The sequence below is a fragment of the Cherax quadricarinatus genome, chromosome 76 (genome assembly GCF_038502225.1).
Source record: "Cherax quadricarinatus isolate ZL_2023a chromosome 76, ASM3850222v1, whole genome shotgun sequence".
NCBI lineage: Eukaryota > Metazoa > Arthropoda > Malacostraca > Decapoda > Parastacidae > Cherax > Cherax quadricarinatus.
The window spans coordinates 15,129,858-15,151,858 of NC_091367.1; the positions used below are offsets into that span (position 1 = coordinate 15,129,858).

Consider the following 22,001-nt stretch of genomic DNA (forward strand, 5'->3'; position numbering starts at 1 on the left):
AGAAGTGAAAGAGAGAAGAGAGGCAGAAAGGGAAAGACAAGAGGAAAAGGAGAGAGAGAAAATCGAAAGAGAAGAAGAAAAGGAGAGATAATTGAAAGAGAAGAGAAAAAGGAGAGAGAGAACCTTGAAAGAGAAAGCCAAGAAAGACAGAGAGAGAGAGAGAAGACAAAAAGGAGCGTGAGAGACTTGATCGTAAGAAGAGAGCTAGAGTACGTGAGGAACAAGTTAAATTAAGAGAACTTGAGGAAAGAGCAAAGGATAGAGAACGTGAGGAAATAGCTAGAGAACATGAGTTAAGAGAGAGGGAAAAAGATCGCGAGCTCGAAAAAGCTCGCCTTGAATTAGAGAATAAAAAGTTAACTCTTACACAACAACAATTAGAGGAAGGAGTAATTGAACATCATGCAGCTAGTGCACAAATTCCAACACCTAATTTACCTCCCTTCACAGAGGGTGAAGATATTACTTCATACATTATCAGGTTTGAAAATACCACTACCCTCTGTGAATGGCCTGCTGACACCTGGGCTACCAGGTTAGGAATGTTATTTTCTGGTACAGCTTTGAATATCTATGCAACTTTGTCGCAGGATATCATATGTAATTATAACCTACTGAAGAAGGCAATCCTTAAAGCATATCAGAAAACCACAAATTCTTATAGGAAAGATTTCAGGTATGCCACCTTACAGCATGGCCAAAACTTTCAGCAGTTACAGGTAACACTCTTTCGTTTGTTCGACTTTTGGATAGAGAGTTCAGGAATTGATCACAGTTATGAATCTCTTAGAGACTTCATGGTTGCTGACCAGTTTCTGACAGCTCTTCCCCACCAGATAAGAACATCCATTAGAGAACATAACCTGATTAAAGCTGATGAAGTTGCTGAGGCCGCTGACCTGTATGCTGAGGCTCACAATTCCTATAAAGACCTAAAGGGATCGAACCTTAAGGGAAATGGTTCACCTGAACCAAAGATTAAGAAGCCTACAGTAGAAGCAAAGTCACCAGCTATTATACCAACATGTCATTGGTGTGGTGGTATCGGACATAAACGTCCAGATTGTCCTTCCAAGAAAATAGAGAAAGTTGGAAGATGTTTTGTTGATGGTAATGACCAAGCACCCTTCTGTTCAGGAGCAGTTAATGGTATAAAAGGTTTTGTGGGCGAGGGGCTTGGACTTCCAGCAAGCGTGCATGAGCGTGTTAGATAGGAGTGAATGGAGACGAATGATACTTGGGACCTGACGATCTGTTGGAGTGTGAGCAGGGTAATATTTAGTGAAGGGATTCAGGGAAACCGGTTATTTTCATATAGTCGGACTTGAGTCCTGGAAATGGGAAGTACAATGCCTGCACTTTAAAGGAGGGGTTTGGGATATTGGCAGTTTGGAGGGATATGTTGTGTATCTTTATACGTATATGCTTCTAAGCTGTTGTATTCTGAGCACCTCTGCAAAAGCAGTGATAATGTGTGAGTGTGGTGAAAGTGTTGAATGATGATGAAAGTATTTTCTTTTTGGGGATTTTCTTTCTTTTTTGGGTCACCCTGCCTCGGTGGGAGACGACCGACTTGTTGAAAAAAAAAAAAAAAAAATTACGTGACACTGGATGTACGTGCATCGTAATTTCGGACAAACTGTTCCATTACTTTAAAACCTCTCATGTGTCCTCTATTCTTTCAGATTACTTGGGTCGTGAAAATACTTTCTCTACAATACGTTGTTACTTGAAAACTAAATGGTTAACCGGTTGGACTAATGCGGTACTAGCCCCAATTACTTGTTCTATAATAGTGGGTAACATTAACCCTTTGATTGTCGCCGCCGTATATATACATCTTACGAGGTACCGTGTTTGACGTATATATACTCATAAATTCTAGCGGCTTCAAATCAAGCAGGAGAAAGCTGGTAGGCCCACATGTGAGAGAATGGGTCTGTGTGGTCAGTGTGCACCATATAAAAAAAATCCTGGAGCACGCAGTGCATAATAAGGAAAAAAAAACTCCGACCATTGTTTTTAATTAAAATGCCGACTTTGTGGTCTATTTTCGTATAGTATTTATGGTTGTATTCTCGTTTTCTTGGTCTCATTTGATAGAATGGAAAACATATTATATAAATAGAGGTGATTTTGATTGATTTTACTATAAAAAGAACCTGGAAATGGAGCTCAAAGTAGGGGAAATGTTTGATTTTTGCCAATGTTCAAAAGTAAACAAATGATGTCATTGTCCAATAAATGTCCAACTAGCCATTCTAATATGCAGTCATGAATGGGTTGATGTTATTTATACAATTATAACAGTATTGCAGTAGTCTTCATAATAGTAAGTCTTCTATTTTTTGTTTGAATAAAAATTCAAAATAGAAAGCAAGAGTAATATCAGAGGGGCCTGGAGACATGACTGATAAACAAAGAAAATGTTATTTTAGAGCCAGGAATGTCTGCATTGTTCATTCTGGACCTTATTTTGAAATTGTCATATTTTTTAATTTTCGTGAAATTGGCCAAATTGCAAATTTCTGACCACATTATTGGGTAGTTGAAATTGGTAAATGGGCAGTTTCTTGTACGTACTCAATCGATAGAAAAAATGGAGTTCTAAGGAAATAGCTATGAGTTTAGTCGACTGGAACAAAGGAATTAGCCGAAAATAGGGCTCAAAGTGGGCGAAATCGCCGATTTGTAAATATCGCCAAGGTCGCTAACTTTGCAAGAGCATAATTCCATCAGTTTTCCATCAAATTTCGCATTTTTGGTGCCATTACAATTGGGAAAAGATTCTCTATCATTTCATAAGAAAAAATTATTTTTTTTTTTTTTTTAAATTTTACGACACCAGGAGACACCTCAGGATTAGGGGTTGTGACAGTCAAGGGGTTAAAGGTGCCGTTCTTCCTTCAGAGGTGGATCTTTTGTCACCACCCGTGGATCTAAGTTTTCCAGCTCTTCTTCCTTGCAAGTTAAATAATCCCCTTAACAATTCCGCACCGGAAGCTGCATTGTCTCGTACTGTTCATTTGGGGGTGGAAACAGATGATACTGCTCTCAATAGTGAGGTAGCAGGATCACCTGTCCACTCGTCGGGTGAAAGTAAGGGTATTGCCTCCGGCACTCTCAATGTCTTGACTAGGGCTCAGACTATAACCCCGGCTTCTCCTACCTCCTCTTCTCCCACCGTAAGTCCTTTTATTTTCCCAGATTTTATGTCCAAGGATGACTTTGTCAATATACAGCGCAATTGCCCTTCACTTCGGGATTGTCATAATCAAGCTTTTAACAACAAAGTTATCCACGGGAGATACGTATCTCATAAGTTTGAATATATTAATGGTATCTTATATAAATCTGTATTTAAATCTCATTCTTCAGTGATAGATTATTCCCTACTTGTTGTTCCTAAACCAAGTCGAGAGACTGTTCTTCAAATGGCTCATAATTTGCCATTGACCAAACACTTGGCCCATCGTAAGACGTGGCATAAGCTCGAACACACTTATTTTTGGCCAAGCATGTACTCTCAGGTTACAAAGAAGTATAGTTCTTGCAATAGGTGTCAGGTGCTTACTGCACAAAATACACACTCCTAGATCCTGTACATTTATTAAGTCTAAAACTTCCTTCCCACAGAAACGAGATACTCCACCACAGAAAAGGAATGTTTGGCCCTTGTGTGGGGTATCTCCAAGCTTAAATTTTATCTACTGGGAAAAGAATTCATTTCAGAAACAGATCACAAACCTTTGATATACCTAGAAACTTTTAAGGGAACCAACAGTCGCCTCTTGAGGTGGACATTGGCTCTCCAAGCTTTTAAGTTCCATATTGTGTATATCAATGGTTCTTCCAATTATTTCTCTGACTGGTTAAGTCGTGACAGTCACTAGAAGATTTGTTGCCTTACGCGACTTTCACATGTTAGAACTTTTTCCTCGCCTATTCTTCTTATACTCCTTGACTATAAGTCTTGGTATGGGGGAGTGTGAGGGAAAAGTTCAACAGATAGGAGTATCAAGCAAGTACATGGTAACAATAGTTTGATTGCCGGCTACTTGTTAAGGTAGGGGAAGTCTAGCTCCCGCTATCCCCCCCCTTTTTCCCCCACCCCGAAAGTGATAGTTTGATTGCCGGCTGCTTGTTAAGGTAGGGTCAGTCTAGCTCCCACTATCCCTTCCCCTCCCTCTTCCCCCCCCCCCCCCGAAAGGTGACGTGTGGGGCTCCGGCCAAACAGTAATCACTCGACTCACAGCTCCCAGCACTACTGTAAGTACATGCCTGCTCATATTCTAGTGGACTCATTGGTTGAAAGCTTCACTTTTAACCAATAATAAACTTAGTCCTTTCAGTCTTGCTCTGTTAAATGTCTTAATAATCACCACATCTTTTAGGTATTGTACTTATCATGGAGAGTGATTTCTTAAGCAGTGGGTAACCTGTCTCTCTTTCCAGCTTGGAATGACAGAATGGGTCACCTGCCAACCAACGAGTAGACGGACTAACGTCCTGAGAGGTCCCATGTTTTATCTACTTGCCTGTGCACATGTATGAAGAATCAGGACGTAACCCCTCATCATTGCAGCGGTAGAGAACCTGATTTCCTGTCATCTGGATAGATTATTTACGGCTATAGACTCTGTGAAGAACGAGCCGGTGGGTAGTCACCCACACCTGCGACCCCCCCCCCAACATCATCAGCAACGGCTACAATTTCAACAACATGCAGTGTCACCAACACCAGACACCCAAGTTTTATATATATTAGCGTTGAATTCAGATATCATTTATATTTTTCATTTTCTTTAATGTAGGATCAATATTTCATATTTAGGTGTTTTATATTTTCTAAATAATAAAGTGTTTATGTTTGTCAGTTTTTATTCTTTTTCTATGCATTAATTTTTCTGAGGAGGAGCCAGCCTTAGTAATACTGACTGAAGTTGTTACAGGGCTGAGTAAGCCTTCAGAGTGGACCCCCGGTTAACGATATTTTTTCATTCCAGAAGTAAGTTCAGGTGCCAGTACTGAACGAATTTGTTCCCATAAGGAAAATATTGTGAAGTAGATTAGTCCATTTCAGACCCCCAAACATACACGTACAAATGCACTTACATAAATACACTTACATAACTGGTCGCATTGGGAGGTGATCGTTAAGCGGGGGTCCACTGTACAAGAATGAGAGGTATGGAAGGAAATGTAAATTAACACCAGTAAGAAAGTGGAGGCATCCTGGGCACAGGAGAGCACTTTGTCAACATTCATGGGTCGAGACTATTCAACCTGCTACCAGGAGATAACAGAAACATTACCAGAATAAGTGTAAATGTTTTCAAGAGGAAACTGTATTGCTATCTCTGCCAAGTACCAGATCAACTAAACTATGATGGATATATGAGTCAGTGAACTGCCAATAGCAACAGTCTAACCATAGGCTAGACTGCAGGGGGTAATAAAAAACTCTCAAAACTAATTATGGGTATATATTGTTGCTCCTTCATATTAACATCGAGCTCTTCCTCCTTCTCAACAGTGACACTTGTACTGTTCACCCACGTTATCAGCTACACTCATGCACTCTCCAATACCTACTTACATAATACCTCTACATGGAAGAGAGTAAGGTGATGAGGGTATCAAATGATTTAGATAAAGAAAAATTGGATATCAAATTGGGGAGGAGGAGTATGGAAGAAGTGAATGTTTTCAGATACTTGGGAGTTGACATATCGGCAGATGGATTTATGAAGGATGAGATTAATCATAGAATTGATGAGGGAAAAAAGGTGAGTGGTGCATTGAGGTATATGTGGAGACAAAAAAACATTATCTATGCAGGCAAAGAAGGGAATGTATGAAAGTATAGTAGTACCAACACTCTTATATGGGTGTGAAGCTTGGGTTGTGAATGCAGCAGCGAGGAGGCGGTTGGAGATGTCCTGTCTAAGGGCAATGTGTGGTGTAAATATTATGCAGAAAATTTGGAGTGTGGAAATTAGGATAAGGTGTGGAGTTAATAAAAGTATTAGTCAGAGGGCTGAAGAGGGGTTGTTGAGGTGGTTTGGTTATTTAGAGAGAATGGATCAAAGTAGAATGACATGGAGAGCATTTAAATCTGTAGGGGAAGGAAGGCGGGGTAGGGGTCGTTCTCGAAAAGGTTGGAAGGAAGGGGTAAGGGAGGTTTCGTGGGCGAGGGGCTTGGACTTCCAGCAGGCGTGCGTGAGCGTGTTCAATAGGAGTGAATGGTATTTGGGACCTGATGATCTGTTGGAGTGTGAGCAGGGTAATATTTAGTGAAGGGATTCAGGGAAACCGGTTATTTTTATATAGCTGGACTTGAGTCCTGGAAATGGGAAGTACAATACCTGCACTCTAAAGGAGGGGTTTGGGATATTGACAGTTTGGAGGGATATGTTGTGTATCTTTATACGTATATGCTTCCAAGCTGTTGTGTTCTGAGCACCTCTGCAAAAACAGTGATTATGTGTGAGGTAAAAGAGTTAAATGATGATGAAAGTATTTTCTTTTTGGGGATTTTCTTTCGTTTTGGGTCACCCTGCCTCAGTGGGAGACGGCCGACTTGTTAAAAAAAAAAAAAAACTCCATATCCAAAACCTTTGACTACTTAAATGATCTCTTTCTCTCCTCATACCCTATAACCTTACCTTACCTACAAGTCATTATCTAATGTGTCTATCACCTTATCTAATATCTCATCTCTATATTGCCTCTGCTTCCTTATCAAACACTTAACACTTTGCATCAGCATCTCATTCTTACCACGCTAAGTTTATTTGATCCTAAAGTTTCATCTTGTTTACCTCCTTTCAAAACACTGATTCTCAGCAAAACTTACTTATAATGCCTTACCCATTCTTTCATTTGCTCTTCTTTTACACTTTATCATTTTTCTCTCCATCTTATACTCCACCTACTTTGTATCTTATCACTGTAAACACCTTTCATATGTGGTATAAACCTTGGTAATAGATACTGACAAATTGGCTTAGAAAGACACGTAAGGAAGCAATGGTACATATTTACTGTATTAGAAAACATTTCGGTCCTGGGACCTTGATCACTTCTGATCAAGGTTCCGGGATCGTAACGTTTTCTAATAAATATGTCCTAGTGTTTGCTTGTGTGTCTTTCTAAACCACCTTTCATATTGGCAGTTTGGAGGAATATGTTGTGTATCTTTATATATGTATGCTTCTAGACTGTTGTATTCTGAGCACCTCTGCAAAAACAGTGATAATGTGCGAGTATGGTGAAAGTGTTGAATGATGATGAAAGTATTTTCTTTTTGGGGATTTTCTTTCTTTTTTGGGTCACCCTGCCTCGGTGGGAGACGGCCGACTTGTTGAAAAAAAAAAAAAAAAAAAGTTTATGACATAATTTTAATAGCAAAATACTCCAAATACAGACACACAAAAGCAGTGTAATGAGATCCTTTTTGATATTTCACCCAAACACTGGGCTTTTCTTAAGTCCTCAACTGAAAAAGCCAAAGTGGGGAAAACATTGCCTAAAAAAATATTATTACACTGCATTTGTGCATCTGTTTCCATCATGATGGTATTTTATTCCATTTCCCCAAGCTCTTGATCCAACCAACTGCAATTACACTTTCTCCTTCGGATCAAACTTAATCACCTTCCATTCATCAGGCAATGCATGACTTCCATAGGTTTAGTTTCCCCATAAATATTATAATAATCTAGCAGCACTTCAGAATTTTGCTGATATGACAACTTACTTGTGGAATGGATGCATAGTTACTGAGAGATTTATTTAAGCTGTAAGGCATACTGGGGTATGGTGAAGAAGGAGTGCTTGGGGTTGATCCACCTCGAACCCATGAAGGAGCAACTTGCTCTCGGAATGTAGTCGACATCTGTAATAATACACTCAGCAGTTGAAGACACATTAAAAATGTAAACGGCAGCTACAAACACACACACCAGTTGAAGACATAAATGCAGACAGCATCTACAAGAATAAACACAACAGTTAAAGACACATTATAAATGCAGAAAATGTCTACAAGCACACACACACACAACAGTTAAACACATACACTATGCTGAAATGTTAATAATATTTAACATCAAAAGGTAAAAATTGCTAATACACTCCTACACAGTAAGACAAAAACAAGATTCTAGCAATGTGCAGAGAAACTACAACAGCACTGCATTTATCTTTTATTGTGACCACCCCTCGCATCATGATTAAAATTAATTTTTCTTTTACTTCCCATGAAGATTACTGCACTTAAGAAAAAGGAAGCCACTTTACAATGTAATGAGCAAATTCAAGTAATAATTTTTCTACAATATACAAATATTATGAACTACAAATTTCACATTCAGTTATACAAACGTAATCTAAGAACTTATAAGACAGATGACTTTATATATTTTAAACATATTCCAAATATTGGCATTGAGGATTTTCTGAAAGTTAGGAAAATGTATTAATTTGGTTCTTATTTATTTTGCTAATGGAAAGCACTAAACAATTTTGTGTCAGTCAGAATACATTATAAATTTAGTAAGCTAATTTAATTCCAGAGGTGTAAAGTGAAAATAAAAATATCCCAGTACAGAAATACAAGTGTAATAAACAATGGTCAGTGGTACACATTGAGAAAACGATACACAAGTTAACAGGAGTACTGTACGTGCTGACCTACAACTAACACTCTTAAGCTAATAATGAGGACCTCGGTTATAAGTAACTAAGTTTATTTAGGCACAGGTACACATAAATACAATTATCATAGTGTAAATTACTTAGGATAATCACAAAAAAAACAAAGTGGCTTATTTCCACTGAATGCCAAAATTTCAGCACTCTCCTTACCTTTCCAGTTTCTCTCTAAAGCAACAGAAAATTGCCTTGGGTGTAGGAAAAAATAATACAGAACTCATCATACCTTCTGTTTCATTTTCTCCTTGTGGATTTGCTTGCATCATAACCAGTATAACATTAACAATACAAATTAAATGTTAACTAACCTTACTTGTTATAGAAGATAGTGCCATGAGAACAATGACAATCTCATCATTGGCTGCCTTTGCTTCCCCTGATATAGATGGCTGATCTTTTTCACCTGCAGTCTTCTTTTGGTATGTGATGGATGCCTCTGTAGTGTGAGCAAATATATAAAGCATTACAAAAACTTATTCAATAATGTCTATGATGTGTGATAAAGTTTTAAACTGAAAACATTTGAACAGTACATCAAATCGTTAAAAACTTGCTTATGTTTAATTTTCGTCAAACATGCCTGATGGATACACTCAACACCCATTTAAAACCTCTTTTAGTCCATCTCTCAAGAGTCTTCCAGGGATGGCCCCTACCCCTTCCTTCCATCAACCCTGCATTTGTACAACCCCTTGATCATCTTATTCTGTATCACTTTCTCTGAATGCCTAAATCAATTCAAGACCCCTTCCTCCAGCCTTTGAATTGTAATTCACACTGTTTTTTAAAACTTCTATACTCCAAATTCTCTGCATAATATTCACACAACACTGATCTTATTTATTTTCATATAGTCGGACTTGAGTCCTGGAAATGGGAAGTACAATGCCTGCACTTTAAAGGAGGGGTTTGGGATATTGGCAGTTTGGAGGGATATGTTGTGTATCTCTATACGTATATGCTTCTAAACTGTTATATTCTGAGCACCTCTGCAAAAGCAGTGATAATGTGTGAGTGTGGTGAAAGTGTTGAATGATGATGAAAGTATTTTCTTTTTGGGGATTTTCTTTCTTTCTTTTTTTTTTGGGTCACCCTGCCTCGGTGGGAGACGACCGACTTTTTTAAAAAAAAAAAAAAAAAAAAAAAACACTGATCTTAAACATGACATCTCCAGTGCCTTCAGCCTCATCCTACTGCAACATTTAAAGCTCATGCCTCACACTTGTGTGAGTGTCAGTACCAATATTTTTTTTTTTTTTTAACAAACTGGCTGTATCCCATCACAGCAAAAAAATGAAAGTTTTCTTTTTAAATTTATTAATTTATACAGTAGGGGTTGCTAGGCCCTTGCTCCCAAGCATTTTAGTTACCTCTTACAACACGTATGGCTGACGGAGGAAGAACTCTGTTCCACTTCCCCATGGAATCAGTATGTTGCAACATACTCATACAATTCCCTTTTTACCTCTATAAACTTTCTTTTCATAGACACCTCAACACTCCATCTACCTTTCTGCTCTTTCACTGTCGAAAATTTTTTGTTATTCTCATTACTTTGCTCTTTTCTAAGTTCACTTTTCTTTCAAGCACCCAAAAAGACTCCTTTGCCAACCTCTTCAGAAACTCCAAAATACCTGTGTATTCAGAAGTTTCTGGATACAGACATCACAATTCAACTGACCCACAAAAGTGCATCATTCCCATTACTCCTTCAGAGTGCAGGCACAGTTCTTCCTACCTCTAGGTCTTAAATCTGGCTAACTGATTTCCCTGAAACTCTTCATGAATGTTGACTTGCTCGTACTCAAACAACATGACATGTCATAAAACCCACATGTCTCTATTCACTCCGATCTAACAAATTCACATAAGCCCCTAGCAATTTAAACCTCCTTTACTCCTCCTCTCTAACCCTTCCTGGGATGACCCATATCCCTCCTTCCTTCCATACAAGATTTATAGACCCTCATGGCCATCTTATTCTGCTCCATCATCTCTAAATGCCTAAATCACCTCAACAACACCTCCTAAGCCTTCTGAATTATACTTTTGGTAACTCCTCTCCTTATATACATACAGGAGGGCCAGGCTTATACAGCAAGTTAGGTTCCAGGATACCACTGCAAAACAAAAATTGTGGAAAGTGAAACATGGCCTGTTTTCACTTTCACATGTATATAAAAAGTTTGATTACATCTTTATACTATCATATATTAACCCTTTCAGGGTCAACAGGCCCTCTCCCAGACTTGTTGTCAGGGTTGACAAATTTTCACAAAAAAAAAAAAAAAAAAAAAAAAAAAAAAAAAAAAAAAAAAAAAAAAAAAAAAAAAAAAAAAAAAATATTTTTCTTATGAAAGGATAGAGAATCTTTTCCCAATCATAATGACACCAAAAGTATGAAATTTGATGAAAAACTTACGGAATTATGCTCTTGCGAAGTTAGCAGTCTTGACGATGCTTATGCATCAGCAATTTTGCCCACTTTGAGCCCTATTTTCGGCCAATTCCAGTGTAATAATCGATAAAAATCATAACTATATCACTAGAACTCCATTTTTTCTATCGAATGAGTACAAGAAACTATCCAATAAAGTGGTCAGAATTTAGCAATTTTGCCAATTTCACACAAATTTCAAAAGGTGCCAATTTCCAAATAGGGTCGAGAATAAACAAGAAAGACATTCCTGGCACTAAAATAACATTTCCTCTGTTCATTAGACACGTCCCCACGCCCCTCTTACATTCTTTTGCTTTCCACTTTGAATTTTTATTCTCACAAAAAATAGAAGATTTACTGTTATGCAGACTACTGCATTTGTGTAGAAATGGTATAAATAATATCAGAGCACTTGTGAAAGAATATTAGACTCGCCAGTTGACGTGTATTGGACGCGTAGCATGATTTGTTTACTTTTGAACTTTGGCAAAAATCGAAGATTTCTGCTGCTTTGAGCTCAATTTCAAGGTACTTTTAATGGTAAAACCAATCAAAATCGTCTCACTTTCTGTAATATGTCTTCCATTCTATGAAATGAGACCAGGAAAACTAGAATACCATACAAAAATACAGTGCAAAGTCGCTGTTTTAAGCCAAAAACACTGTCAAAGTTTTTCTCTCATTATGCACTGTGTGCTGCAGGATATTTTTTATACTGTGCACACTGACCATATAGACCCATTCTTTCATATGTAGGCCCACCAGCTTTCTCTCACTAGATTTGAGGGTGTTAGAATTTATGCGTACTAGTACGTCAAAAACCCTTGTGTGTAAGCCATACTAGTACGTCAGAAACCCTGAAAGGGTTAAGCAAGCAATAGAGCTAGGTCAAGAAAATGCATATACAGTACACAAATTACTTATCTTAAAATATTTTCATCCTTAGCTTATAATGAGTGGTTACTATATTTATTGCAGGAAGTCTAAATAAAGAATGGGTATACAGTGGACCCCCGGTTTACGATATTATTTCATTCCAGAAGTATGTTCAGGTGCCAGTACTGACCGAATTTGTTCCCATAAGGAATATTGTGAATTAGATTAGTCCATTTCAGACCCCCAAACATACACATACAAACGCACTTACATAAATACACTTACATAATTGGTCACACTGGGAGCTGATCGTAAACCGGAGGTCTACTGTAGTTGAAAACCACTGCATTAGCAAAACAGTGAAGCGCTGTAAAGTGGGGGCTGCCTGCATATTAAACCGTATATTCATGTTTTATGCCTTTCTAAACAGTATGTCAATGATGTCAGATAGGTCTGTATTAGTTGTATCATGTACTTGTAGAAATAAAGATTATTCATAAAATTTATTTATAAAATGCCTTTCTTAAATCCATGTAACAAACAGATCCCGACCTTCACTTGAATCATGAAATCGTTAACCACTCGAGTGGTTAACATACTGGCCTGTGAGTTTTAGGACTTCCTTGCTGCCATGGGTTTAAGCCTCACTCATTCCCTGATTTCCTCATCTGAGTAATAATAATAATAATCTTTATTTCTACAAGTACATGTACAAGGTATACAGGCCTAGCCGACATCAATGACAAACTACTATACAGAAAGACCCTTGTTATGCAGAGCATTTCCTGCAAATCAGGTCAATTTTGTCCCAGGATGCAACCCCCACTAGTCAACTAACACCCAGGTGCCTACTTACTGCTAGGTGAACATGGCGAGCAGGTGTCTTAAACACTTCATCTACACATTCCCTACCCTTGCTAAATCCTGTGTTTTACTCTATAATAGTTCTACCAAACACTTTACCCAGTATACTTAACAGGTTTATTCCCCTATAATGCCTTCACCCTCTCTTTTACCCTTTTCTCTTGTACAAAGGAACTTTGCATGCTCTTTTCACATCCTCAGACACCTATCTTTCTTTCATGAATATACTGAACAAGCATACCAAACACTCCTAAACTGAATCCCTCCCTCTGCTTTTAACAAATTGGCATTCTCATTTTTAGTAGTACAGTATTATTATTGTGATGAATGGTTTGAGAAACCGACAAGTTGAAGATTGAGACACTTATGCAGCATATGGGAATCTTTATTCAGGAAACGTTTCGCCACACAGTGGCTTCATCAGTCCAATACAAAGAGGAAGGCGAAAGGAGAGGAGGAGTATGAGGTAATCAGTCCCTCTTTGTATTGGACTGATGAAGCCACTGTGTGGCAAAACGTTTCCTGAATAAAGATTCCCATATGCTGCATAAGTGTTTCAATCTTCAGTATTATTATTATCATTATCATTATAATATTTTTTTTCAAAGGGAACTGCTAAATTTGTAGAGGTTTTACAGCACTTGGAGAATGGGAGGCAATCAGGTCTAATCCATGAAAGGGTAGCTCCAATTCCTCAAATCAGGAGCACTTCAACATCAAGGCACTCACTGCACTTTCCTGCCTAATATACAACTCTCAATACATGACGTAGCCTTTAAATTTATCCATACTTTTGATATGCAGCTGAAAGCTAATTTAGTAAAATCAACAGATGTACATTCAGTATTATTTAATATAGTCAGATCTCTGATAAAGCTCCTTTGTATAGTGTGATTTTTCATAAATGCAAATGAAAACAGTACATTAATAATTGAATTGCACATGGAAAGGTCTTCATAGTACACATTATTCAATTTTTTTATGCTCTTTCTCAATTACATTTAGAGTATATGATCCGTGGACTAACAAACTGCAAAAGAATTCAATCCCTTGTTTCATAAGAAATGAGAAAAAGATTTTGAAAATAAAAAACAAAGTCTGATTAATACAGAAAGGGAACTTGTAATAAAGAGTGACTGTGAAAAGCTGAAAATGAACTAATGGAGGAAAGCAAGTGGCCTCTAATGGTGATAATGGTAGATGGAGGTCAGATGATTTTACTATGTTGGTAATAATAACAATGGGAAGAGCAATTGGCTGGTAATGGAGATTATGTTGGATAGAGAAGAAATTATCTGAGTGTTTTCTTAACGATAACAATATGGGGAAGCAAGTGGCCAATAATGGCAATTGTGGTGAATAGAGGTAGGATTAGTTTTACTGTATTCATAACAAAAACAAAGACTTTGCTCCTGAATTGACTGACACAGTGGATTTTGTTTCATATTTCAAAGGTGTGTTAAATCAAGGGGTTTACTGTAATAGCGCATGTTAATACAGAATCATCTTTTTATTGTTAAGTGAAGGTGGCAGGTGTCAGGTGTCAGGAGACTTGTTCACATGTCATCCTGCAACCAGGATTCACACCTGAATTCTTTCCATTGCAATCTCAGAGCTCTGCCACTGAGCTATGATACAGATAAAGAATTAGTGTAGATGAATGTGTCACCTTACCTTGATAAGAGACTGCTGGTGTGTTATAAAAATGCATTTTCTTCTTTCAAACTCTACCCTAGTGGGAAAACAATCAATGGGTTAAAAATATTGCATTTGTTAATTTTGTTATTCACCTTTAAGGGCAGCATGAAGATTATTAAGGCGGTCGCTGAGCATGGATATGACACGTCCCTGGGCACTAGGAGGCAGATTGGAGTTTGGTGCACCTAAATTAAGTTAACTTTATTATTACATGCCAACTGTGCTCATTTTCTATCATATTCAGTATAACTTTAAACTCCTGCCATTTTAACAATGAAATTATACAAGTTTTCTGTTGAAGCCCAGAAAAAGATTTTACAAGGAAAATTAAGTGTAACATAAATAATACTTGAGAATATTCTTAAACAATAACATAAAAGTAACTTCCTAGACACTGATGTATGTAATCAAGTGCAGGTCTTGTAGCCTTACTTGGTGTCTGGAGGCAGAATGCTGATAAATATGCATAATATAATGACTCTTAAAACAATACAAGCCTTTATGAGTATAACATTTTGATTAAGGAATGTTCTATCTAGTTATTAATGACTTATTACTTAAAAAAATGTACACATAACCCTGCTTATGTAGCAGTTGTACAGACTTTGTTAAAAATGTACATATAAAAGCCTGTGCATGTCTTCACTGTGTAATCTAACAAAATGTACAGATATAAGCCTGTTCATGTAACATTTGTGTAGAATTAAGTACACATGGAGGCTTGCTCATGTAGCAGTTGAGTATAAATTAAATGTTGTATGAACAGGAAATAGGATACTGGCTAGTGTTCACTGTGGAAATATAATTGCAGAAAAATGGATGCTGAAGTTATATGGCATAGACAGAATTTACTGACAAGTGAAGAAAGAAAAATGCTCAAAACATTCATAAGTATATGAAGAAAAATTCTAGAAAAACCAGAGAAGAAAATGTAGGGGGAAGCAGAGAGAGTAAGAATCTCGGGAAAAAAATTAAGGAATATTTGAAGATGCTTAAATATAGCACCTTAATTGTGCATATATTTAAGTAAGAGAAAGCTACACACCATCAATATTAAATTAATATTACCAGAAAAGAAGAAATCATTAGCACCTAGTCACTTTTACCAAGTTTTATGTGTGATAACATACGTTAAAGAAGAAACAAAAAACTAAGAGTAACAACTACATATCAAGAAAGATAAGTATGTTGACTTATGACAGAATTTCAGAAAACCTAAATGACACAAAATATACAGTGGAACAATACTTTTAATGTGACCAGATTACACTAACCCACACTTAGGCACATGGGCCAGTCATTGGCCCCTGCCAGGCAAAACCCAGCCCAGACAGGCTTAGATGAGAAACAAGGAGAGGAAATGGGCAAGGAAGTGCGGCATGCACCTCTGTTTCACACACTGCTAATGCTTAGAAGAAACTACTATCAACCTAGTGTGTTTACACCAACACAGATCTAATGTGTAATCTTTTAATGTTATTTTCCATTAAGATAGATTATATCTTATGTCTTATGATCATAAATCAACACCTAAAGTTCATTCTAATAAGTGATAAGCATGTAAAATAGTGGTGTTAGTGGCTTGGCTGAATAAAGCTTCTTTGCAAGCATATTTCCATTTATATTTCAGCCAGTTTTGTTATTTCATATTTATAAAATAATTTGATATGACAGCTACCTATTTGTTTTTACAGGTTGTATTTATAACATTTTGTAGCATGTTAAATGCAACTTTACTGCATGCACACCTCAACTGCTGTACAAGTTTTGCTATCATGAATGCAGTGCTAAGGTTATGAATTTACAATGGTTAAAGATGAATTCCCTAGAAGAAAAAATATAAGCTTAGACATGTGAACCATCTGAAAATTCAGAGAAGCAAAGTTTTAACCAAAAATGATACACTGCATACCGATTTTTGAGGTAGCCATCTCGGATTTCTGCAAATTCTGCAAAATTCTCAATGCTGCTATGGTGACTTTCATCAGATCCTGTACCAGGGACCTCTAAGGATAATAAATCTGCAAAAACACATTTGACTACCACCAATTCCAGGTTCGAACTATTGCTATTTATGAGTCGGGTACTTTACATGTACTATTGGTCTCAAGCACTTTCAATCAACCATCTTGCATCATGGACCTACACTTAACATGATGCAGTTGTATCATATTCAATTAAACATAATACACAAATCAAACACACATGGACATAGCACACCAAAGACATTTTACAAGAAGATAAGAACCCCAAGCACTGCTGAGTACCATTTTTTATTTCTTATTTATTAACCTGTAGAGGTAATATGGAACATGGCAAATGGGAGGAAAGTAAGACTGATCCAAGGAAAGGTAGGTAGTTCCAATACTTTGGATCAGAGATCTTCACCTTCACCTAGAAATTATCCTTTAAGGGGTAAACAAGCAAGAGTGATCATTAAAAGATAAAAGAAATCAGACAAGATTTTTGTACCATCAACAGGGAAAACAAGAGCCTGTGACTTTCACCACAAAACAGCTAAATGAAAACATTACAGCAAAATAATTCTTTGCAAAGAGACTGGTTAAAATGAGATTGAAGAAGAAATGCAGTAGCAAGTGTTACAACTGAGAACCTTAAGCAATAATATGACACGCTAAACACTGATGACAGGACACCAGCAGCATACCTTTACTTATGTAACTATAAAAAGGTAATCAAATATAGTAACCACAAGAGAGAAAAAGCAATTATCAAATTAATGCTTTGGATCCAATTACCAAAATAGTAAAAGCAGAGTCCAAAAGTTTCTATAGTTATTATGTAGAAAGTTTTCTGTATGGCTGATTAACATACTATATCTTTGTGTTAATTAAAATAAATAGCTTAGGTATAGTGTATTAGATACATCTTGTATTAACTTAAATACCCTAAAGAGACCAGTGTGATGGCTATTAATTCTTCCAAAAAATGAAACCAAAATATAAATAACTATTCATTAATCATCAAACTTTGTTATGAAGGGCATACTCACCTAAAACGGAACTTACTCTGACTGGCAAGAGTTGCTACATAGGGAGCTAATGAGCCCCATGATGATACCAGCCTGCTGAATGCTGCGCTCCACGCTGCTCCTAGTCGATCCCCATCAACCTGTCCTCTGCTGCCTTCTGACACCCTAAACACATTAAGGATGTGTGTCTATAGGATATAGCTTAAAAAGGACACATTCATTGCTACATCATAAATATCAAAATTTTATTTTATTTTTATTATCACACTGGCTCATTCCCACCAAGGCAGGGTGGCCCGAAAAAGAAAAACTTTCACCATCATTTACTCCAACACTGTCCGAACCACCTCAACAACCCTTCCTCAGCCCTCTGGACAACAGTTTTGGTAATCCCGCACCTCCTCCTAACTTCCAAACTACGAATTCTCTGCATTATATTCACACCACACATTGCCCTCAGACATGACATCTCCACTGCCTCCAGCCTTCTCCTCGCTGCAACATTCATCACCCACGCTTCACACCCATACAAGAGCGCTGGTAAAACTATACTCTCATACATTCCCCTCTTTGCCTCCAAGGACAAAGTTCTTTGTCTCCACAGACTCCTAAGTGCACCACTCACCCTTTTCCCCTCATCAATTCTATGATTCAACTCATCTTTCATAGACCCATCCACTGACACGTCCACTCCCAAATATCTGAATACATTCACCTCCTCCATACTATCCCTCCAATCTGATATCCAGTCTTTCATCACATAATCTTTTTGTTATCCTCATAACCTTTCTCTTTCCTGTATTCACTTTTAATTTTCTTCTTTTGCACACCCTACCAAATTCATCCACCAATCTCTGCAACTTCTCTTCAGAATCTCCCAAGAGCACAGTGTCATCAGCAAAGAGCAACTGTGACAACTCCCACTTTATGTGTGATTCTTTATCTTTTAACTCCACGCCTCTTGCCAAGACCCTCGCATTTACTTCTCTTACAACCCCATACCACGGTGACATCACACATCCTTGTCTAAGGCCTACTTTTACTGGGAAATAATTTCCCTCTTTCCTACATACTCTAACTTGAGCCTCACTATCCTCGTAAAAACTCTTCACTGCTTTCAGTAACCTACCTCCTACACCATACACCTGCAACATCTGCCACATTGCCCCCCTATCCACCCTGTCATACGCCTTTTCCAAATCCATAAATGCCACAAAGACCTCTTTAGCCTTATCTAAATACTGTTCACTTATCTGTTTCACTGTAAACACCTGGTCCACACACCCCCTACCTTTCCTAAACCCTCCTTGTTCATCTGCTATCCTATTCTCCGTCTTACTCTTAATTCTTTCAATAATAACTCTACCATACACTTTACCAGGTATACTCAACAGACTTATCCCCCTATAATTTTTGCACTCTCTTTTGTCCCCTTTGCCTTTATACGAAGGAACTATGCATGCTCTCTGCCAATCCCTAGGTACCTTACCCTCTTCCATACATTTATTAAATAATTGCACCAACCACTCCAAAACTATATCCCCACCTGCTTTTAACATTTCTATCTTTATCCCATCAATCCCGGCTGCCTTACCCCCTTTCATTTTACCTACTGCCTCACGAACTTCCCCCACACTCACAACTGGCTCTTCCTCACTCCTACAAGATGTTATTCCTCCTTGCCCTATACACGAAATCACAGCTTCCCTATCTTCATCAACATTTAACAATTCCTCAAAATATTCCCTCCATCTTCCCAATACCTCTAACTCTCCTCTCCTATTTTTAACTGACAAATCCATTTGTTCTCTAGGCTTCCTTAACTTGTTAATCTCACTCCAAAACTTTTTCTTATTTTCAACAAAATTTGTTGATAACATCTCACCCATTCTCTCATTTGCTCTCTTTTTACATTGCTTCACCACTCTCTTAACCTCTCTCTTTTTCTGCATATACTCTTCCCTCCTTGCATCACTTCTACTTTGTAAAAACTTCTCATATGCTAACTTTTTCTCCCTTACTACTCTCTTTACATCATCATTCCACCAATTGCTCCTCTTCCCTCCCGCACCTAATTTCCTGTAATAACAAACTTCTGCTAAACACTCTAACACTACATTTTTAAACCTACCCCATACCTCTTCGACCCCATTGCCTATGCTCTCATTAGCCCATCTATCCTCCAATAGCTGTTTATATCTTACCCTAACTGCCTCCTCGTTTAGTTTATAAACCTTCACCTCTCTCTTCCCTGATGCTTCTATTCTCCTTGTATCCCATCTACCTTTTACTCTCAGTGTAGCTACAACTAGAAAGTGATCTGATATATCTGTGGCCCCTCTATAAACATGTACATCCTGAAGTCTACTCAACAGTCTTTTATCTACCAATACATAATCCAACAAACTACTGCCATTTCGCCCTACATCATATCTTGTATACTTATTTATCCTCTTTTTCTTAAAATATGTATTACCTATAATTAAACCCCTTTCTATACAAAGTTCAATCAAAGGGCTCCCATTATCATTTACATCTGGCACCCCAAACTTACCTACCACACCCTCTCTTAAAAGTTTCTCCTACTTTAGCATTCAGGTCCCCTACCACAATTACTCTCTCACTTGGTTCAAGGTCTCCTATACATTCACTTAACATCTCCCAAAATCTCTCTCTCTCCTCTGCATTCCTCTCTTCTCCAGGTGCATACACGCTTATTATGACCCACTTTTCGCATCCAACCTTTACTTTAATCCACATAATTCTTGAATTTACACATTCATATTCTCTTTTCTCCTTCCATAACTGATCCTTCAACATTACTGCTACCCCTTCCTTTGCTCTAACTCTCTCAGATACTCCAGATTTAATCCCATTTATTTCCCCCCACCGAAACTCCCCAACCCCCTTCAGCTTTGTTTCACTTAGGGCCAGGACATCCAACTTCTTTTCATTCATAACATCAGCAATCATCTCTTTCTTGTCATCCGCACTACATCCACGCACATTCAAGCATCCCAGTTTTATAAAGTTTTTCTTCTCTTTTTTAGTAAATGTCTACAGTAGAAGGGGTTACTAGCCCATTGCTCCCGGCATTTTAGTCGCCTCATACAACACGCATGGCTTACGGAGGAAAGATTCTTTTCCACTTCCCCATGGACAATAGAAGAAATAAAGAAGAACAAGAGCTATTTAGAAAAAGGAGAAAAACCTAGATGCATGTATATATATATATGCATGTGCATGTCTGTGAAGTGTGACCAAAGTGTAAGTAGGAGTAGCAAGATATCCCTGTTATCTAGCATGTTTATGAGACAGAAAAAGACACCAGCAATCCAACCATCATGCAAAACAGTTACAGGTTTCTGTTTCACAGTCATCTGGCAGGATGACTGTAACCAAATTAATATTTTATTTAAGATAAAATACACTATGGGATATGGCCAGTTTGTTGAAAGAAAGAAAAGTGAGATTAAAGAATCTAATACGGTCCAACTACTAGATCACATAACTCAACCGATGTGTGTGCTGAGATCTCCCAGGTGCAGAGGTGAAGCTTCAGCCTAGTAGCTGTTGCCCTCTAGCAGCCGGAGTAAAACCTATTCCCAGCTACAAGGCCACAATTATCATATATTTTTCTGAATTTTACTAAAAACTGCAAAATAGACTAAGGTATTTGACCACTGTAATGTATGGATATGTGATGTAATGTTTGTTACACAAGATATATACTGAGAAGTAAAATAAACTGCAAATTAATCACTATAGAAAGAAATAATGACTTTTCTAAATGAACTTCAATTTTTATTATTTTTATATACTTGTTCATTGAAAACAATGACTGATCAACACAATCATAAAAGGAGCAGCATATTCATATGCAGCCAAGACTTGAAATTTTTATTACTGAGAATCAATGACGGAGCTATTTCTATCATTTTGCTTAATCAATGTACCTTTTAACACTAACAAAAGAATAGGGAGAGACAACAGGGTTCTGCAGCTCAACACTAAGGTCAGACAGTTTGTCCTCCACCTGTTACAGTTTTATAGTAAAATCCTTCAAATATTACCAATAGCATCACTCACTGCACCAACCACTCCCACAAAAAGACTAGCCACCAATGCCCCCTGCAAGTTAGAGGTCCTTCACTCATGAAGGACCTCAGTTCCAAACACATCCATTACACAACCACCAATAACCTACAGTATTATGATTGCACAAAAAATTACAAATCCTTTCTAAATCTGCACAGAGTGAAACTATTCAATACAAAATGCACATTTTTAAATGCATTGATATTTTCTCCAATTTTAACTTAACATACAGAACAGCCATCCTTTCTTTTTGCAGCTATAATTAGTAAATCCTTCACCACAACAAAAACTTGAGCAAGTAAATAAACTATCTGA

The 22,001-nt window shown here is 37.5% G+C and overlaps 1 protein-coding gene across 1 annotated transcript in view; it reads right to left on the minus strand.

Moving 5' to 3' along the window:
* The window catches only part of LOC128703639 (protein phosphatase 1 regulatory subunit 21), a 72,399-nt gene that overhangs the window by 26,843 nt on the left and 23,555 nt on the right, over nucleotides 1-22,001 (minus strand). Inside the window, exons 9-12 of the mRNA XM_053798383.2 lie at nucleotides 17,626-17,753; nucleotides 14,689-14,781; nucleotides 9,027-9,154; nucleotides 7,763-7,900 (exon numbers count right to left, since the gene is read on the minus strand). Coding sequence (XP_053654358.1) covers nucleotides 7,763-7,900; nucleotides 9,027-9,154; nucleotides 14,689-14,781; nucleotides 17,626-17,753 — 487 coding nt within the window. The remainder of the gene's footprint in view (nucleotides 1-7,762; nucleotides 7,901-9,026; nucleotides 9,155-14,688; nucleotides 14,782-17,625; nucleotides 17,754-22,001) is intronic.